Here is a 5,399-nt window from a genome sequence, read left to right as displayed (position 1 = left end):
AGTTTGTTAAATCCTGTAGGATAAATGCTGGTAGGAATTCATGTCAGTGAAATCACCAACAATTAGTGAACTGATTACTCTTCCTCAACTTGCATATTCTTTCACTCTGTCCTTCTGCCAAGGCAATTTGGAGCAATTGGCATTTCTAGGAATTATAATATGTAGATTTAGTTAACTGTTGCTGCCAGACAATAGTCATTTAATTCTAACGTTGAAATAATGAAATATACATAATTTTTGTCATGCAGTGGCCTGTACTATTCTGTCTGGATGTTAATGCAGTTATGGCAAAACTGATGAAAACGCTTGCCAAAATTTTCTGTTCTTTCCTTCCCCTAAGATTTGCAGTGAGTTGTCAGATTGAAACTACTTATTTTCTAATGGAAGTACTAATTTTTTTTGTTCAGACCTGGAAGTGCTTTATGCCTGATGCAGTAGTCTGTTTTCTGACAGTGTTGGTTTAGCCTGGTTTATTATTTTCATGTAGCAGTGTTCCGTGTGTTCAGTTGAGGTAAAGCTAATTCTTGGCTAAGCACAAGAACATAATGTCCTTTAAAGTGTACAAATTATTTTTACCTTGTAATCATTCCTTTCATAACTATTAAGAAATGTTTATTTAATTGGGAGCAACTTTCTCAGCCTTTAGGTAAATTCCTAACAACTAAGCTAGATCTGAAAATCAGAAGAGTTAGGGTAATTTTTATGTGTGTTTCTGTTAAAGGATGCTCCTTTCTCAGATACTTACAAGAAAATAGAGAACCAAACTTTTTTGTTCCCTCCAAGTAGCAACTGAATGATTAATTGCAGCATGTCACAGCATTGACTCAAATGTCTGTAATGCTTACTGTTAGTAGAATTCTTTGTTCATGTGGACCTACTATTTCTTATGCCAAGATATTAAAGGTCAGAGGCCAATTGCATTTCCCTCCATCTAACCATGGACTATAAAATAAAACAAGTGTAGTCTATGGGATGTTACTTTCCTTCTGTATACTAAACATTTTAGGATTATGGATTCAGTTCTAACTTTGAGACCCAGAGCCATTCTTCATTGGTTTTTGTCTCAGATTAAATAAGATCTTAACAGAAATTTAAATTAAAAGCTAGATATCACAAGGCTTACATAAAATCTCAAAAAATTCATGTTAATGTGAAACCTTGATCTGAGGATATAGAAAATGTGTTACCATTCTTCTTGATCATTTATGTAGTAATATCTCAGTCTGGTTTTAGAGCTACAGATAATAAGCATAAGCTGTTACTATATCTGATGTATCATTTGTTGTCTTTTTAGGTATACCAATAACAGTGCCACCACCAGGTAAACTTGCTTAGATTTTTTTTGTTTCATATTTGGTTATGATGTGAAAACTTAACTGAAGTGCAACTTAACAACTTCCTTTTAGTGATGTAGATAAAAGGTCATAAATACTGAACTGAATAGATGTGGGCTCAGTTATTTTGGTGCCAGGTAGAAGAGCAAATGTATGAAAATGCTGTTGACTAGTGGACCTAATCAGCGAGTTTCTTAGATGTGTATTTCCTTCTTTTCTTTTTTCTTTTCTTCTTTTCTCAGCTATGCAGAAAATAGTTTTGACTGTTGTTAAGTGTTGTTAGATACTGAAGAATTTTCCTATGCTTTTCTAAATTATTATAAAGTATTTTATTTGAAGCACTGGTAATATATGTTTAATATTATGCCTTTGTAAAGCTGGAATGTAGTTCTTGGTGTTACAAAACAGAGCCCATTTATACATTTATGCATTGTTCTCTCTGGAACTTGTTTGCTATTGTATGCTTAGCCTAGTTTTTTATGTATTTATGGGTCGTAGGTTTTTTTCTTTCCCTCCCTCTTACCTAATGTATTGTTCCAGGTTTTCCACCACCACCTGGCGGACCTCCACCTTCCCTCATACCCACAATAGAAAGGTGATTATCTGTCTGACATCTTACATAGCAATGTATCAGTATTCTGTAACCAAAATAAATGAGTTACTACTCTTACACTGCCCAGTGTTTTATGGGTTTGTATCTGGGAGTGGGAAGTTTCAGATTTTTACAGTAATTTTACAGAAATGTTACTAGTCTCACCTGTCTGACACTTTAATATTCTTGGAGTAGGTTACTTGGCCACTTTGTAGTTTAGTTATTCCACTGTATCAATATATTACTTATAGTTTTGATGGTATATCAATGCCAAGACATAATGAAATCAAGGTAGTGATTGTTAATGTTTTCTTTAGTAGTCTGAAACTTATTTAAGTGAACTGGATACTTTTCAACTACCATATACTTTTTCATAAGTGCACATAAACAATTTGGCCACAGATTCAAGTCCTTAGAAATTATAGAAAATGCCACAGTTTCACAGAATCCAAATTTGTATTTCTATTCTGTTGGTTGTAAGTGTTCGGCTACAATAGGCCTAACAGTATTTTTTCAGTACCTTTTTTTATATACATGTATATGTATATACATACATATATTTGTATGTATAAATACAGATACATGAAAGGAAGAAAAATGTTGGCCAGCACAGTCCTTGAAAAATATTTGTGTTTTGCCAGAGGCCAAAATCAGGTCATATACAAATCTCAATTAATGTGGTACAAGCTTCTTGTCAGCCCTTTGGATCTCGCCAAAGGAAGATGCACACATGTGTTCCTTCAAAACTGCAAATTCTATTAACATGTATGCTACAGCATGATGATGGTAAATCTCTGAGAAAATCCTCATCTGATTTAATTGAGAAAAACCCCTAACTAGCTGCATTTTATGTGCCTGAAAGTAAATTTATAATTTCATACTGACAGTTGCTGTGAGTGAGTGCTGCTTCTGATTGTTAAGCAGTGGTTGTTGCCTTTACTTCTAGAGAATATTTTTGTAGTTTCTGAAATATGATGTGAAAAAAAATCTAGTTTATAGTGGAACCTAGGGACTAATCTCATCCTTTTAAATGTTAAGATGTTACATTGGCCTTTCACTACCGTTGGTTATTTTTTTCCTTTTTAAACTAAACTAACCCAAAACATGTTTCTCAATGTTCAAGTGTCTTTAAGAACAGAAATAACACCTAGGTTAAATACTGCAAGGATAACTCACTCAAGTTATATAGGAAGTGCTAAAAGTCATAAAAGAATTATGTAGGTATGAATTATGTCCTGTGCATGTATCATCCTTTTTAACCTTTCCGTTTTTTACCTACTTGAGTTGGCAGTCCCTGAAAGAAGTCATTCTAGAAAATGTGTGGCTAATTTAATAGGTTATTTATAGAACTGCACATTTTAAGTCCACCTGTTTGTAGATATGCTCACATATCTGTTTTTTTAAGAGAAAGAATGAGAATACCTTTATTCAGGAATGAAGCACTTTCAAGATATAAATTAAATTCTGTATCTGTGCAGAAATATGTTATGGTACAAGAAACATTTGAAATCGAAAACTCATTGAAAATACAAAAGAGCAACTGAAGATAGGGATATTTTTTGTTTAAAATTTTGAGAAGAGAGAATGCCATTCTCACCTCCTGTAGTAAAACGTGAAACATACACATTTGTGTTGGCAGACAGCTTACGTTGTAATACTCAAAATCGAGAACTTAAATTCCATTTGTAAGAAATGCTTTGGGTTTGTCTATATGTTGGTAACAATTCAGGGGAATAATACAAAAAGTCCATATTTATTGATAGAGGTAGCTTTGATGGTAAAACTGGATTTTCACATGTGTTTTCTTTTCAACAGTGGACATTCTTCTGGCTATGATGGTCGTTCTGTTCGTGCATTTCCGTATGGTGGTGGTGAGTAAGCTTGCTGGCTTTGAAAACTTTGACTAGTGCTTATCAAATTGTTTGATATACTTATGAGGATTTTAGCTAGAAGACTGAACACATCCTGTCAGTAGTTCATTAAGAAAGCGTGTTGCTGACCACTGTAAATAGATACATGCTGTTGCAAATTTAGCAGCTTTTGGTAAATACTGTTGTTTTGCTTACTTATTTGTATGTTGGATATCTTTTCCCTCTGCTTTTGCAGAACTGTGGTTTAGAAAAATTATATACCATAATATGGACCACAAGTCAGGGTGAATTTTCCAAGAACTAATAGGACTTAGAAGCAGGAAAACAAGTACTGTTGAGATATCATCAGAATTGCAACAACCAAGGCCAGTCATTGAGAAGTCCTGAGTGATATACCTCTCCTTTGAAAAACTGTTTGTCCAAGACACTATAATCTTCAGCTATCCTGTTGCAAAGTCAGTCTTTTTTTTGTCTTTTTTAAAAATTACTGTTATGGTAAAAACATCTGAAGCTGAAAAACATCACTTACTGTTTTTTTAGTAAGAGTGACCCAAAATGTGTTTGATCATGTGCAGCCAAATGGGTTGAGCTTAGAACTATTACCTAGCACTGCTCTGCTTCTTGAGCTAAAGGATAAAGTGGGAAGATAAAATAAACATAGAAGCACAGAGTGGTTTGGGTTGGAAGGGGTCATCAAAGATTATTTAGTTCCAACTTCCCTGCCATGAGCAGTGACACCTTTCACAAGACCAGGTTGCTCAGAGCCCCATCCAACCTGGTCTTGAACACTTCCAGTGATGGTACATCCACAACTTCTCTGGGCAACCTGTGTCACCATCCTCGTCATAAAGAGTTTCTCCCTTATGTCCAGTGTAAACCTACTCTTTTTCAGTTTAAAATCAGTGCCCCTTGTCCTGTCAGTACAGGCCCTGGTGAAAAGTCTCTCCATCTTTCTTATAAACTCCCGTGAAGTATTCAGAGGACACAATAAGGTTAGAGCCTTCTTCAGTTTAAAATCAGTGCCCCTTGTCCTGTCAGTACAGGCCCTGGTGAAAAGTCTCTCCATCTTTCTTATAAACTCCCGTGAAGTATTCAGAGGACACAATAAGGTCTCCCTAGAGCCTTCTCTTCTCCAAGCTGATCAACCTAAGCAATCTAGGAGAGAGGTTCCAGCTCTCTGATCATTTTTTGCGGCCCTCCTCTGGATCTGCTCTACCATGTCTTTCTTGTAATGGAGATTCCAGAGTTGAATGCAGTACTCCAGGTGGGGATTCACAAGAGTGCATGGAGACAGAATCACCTCCCTCAACCTGCTGGCCACAGTTCTTTTTAACGCAGCCTGAGATACAAGTGACTTTCTGGGCTGCAAACTCTCATTGCTGGTTCATGCTCAGTTTATGTCCCCCAGGACCCCCAATCCCTTCTCTACAGGGTTGCTTTGAATCAATTCATCATCCAGTCTGTACAGGTACTTATGATTGCACCCACCCAGGTGCAGGACCTTATATGCTCCCAGTTACTACCTCTGCCTTCAGTACATCTGCCATCCAGCCCCATGCCTAGTGCCTTTTCTTTTGCTGAATTCTATCTCCTTGTTCCTTT

At 36.0% G+C, this 5,399-nt stretch overlaps 1 protein-coding gene across 1 annotated transcript in view; it reads left to right on the top strand.

Moving 5' to 3' along the window:
- Positions 1 to 1,294: 1,294 nt before the first annotated feature.
- The window catches only part of LOC103800286 (pre-mRNA 3'-end-processing factor FIP1-like), a gene marked incomplete at its 5' end in the record, with an annotated part of 13,124 nt that continues 9,019 nt past the window's right edge, over positions 1,295 to 5,399 (top strand). The window contains 3 exons of the mRNA XM_009072658.1: positions 1,295 to 1,321; positions 1,875 to 1,929; positions 3,742 to 3,797. Of these exons, the coding sequence (XP_009070906.1) occupies positions 1,295 to 1,321; positions 1,875 to 1,929; positions 3,742 to 3,797 (138 nt within the window). The remainder of the gene's footprint in view (positions 1,322 to 1,874; positions 1,930 to 3,741; positions 3,798 to 5,399) is intronic.

Source organism: Acanthisitta chloris, unplaced genomic scaffold (assembly GCF_000695815.1).
Source record: "Acanthisitta chloris isolate BGI_N310 unplaced genomic scaffold, ASM69581v1 scaffold15914, whole genome shotgun sequence".
Taxonomy (NCBI): Eukaryota; Metazoa; Chordata; class Aves; order Passeriformes; family Acanthisittidae; genus Acanthisitta; species Acanthisitta chloris.
Note: the sequence above shows the minus strand (reverse complement) of the source record. Positions and strands in the feature narration are given on the sequence as shown.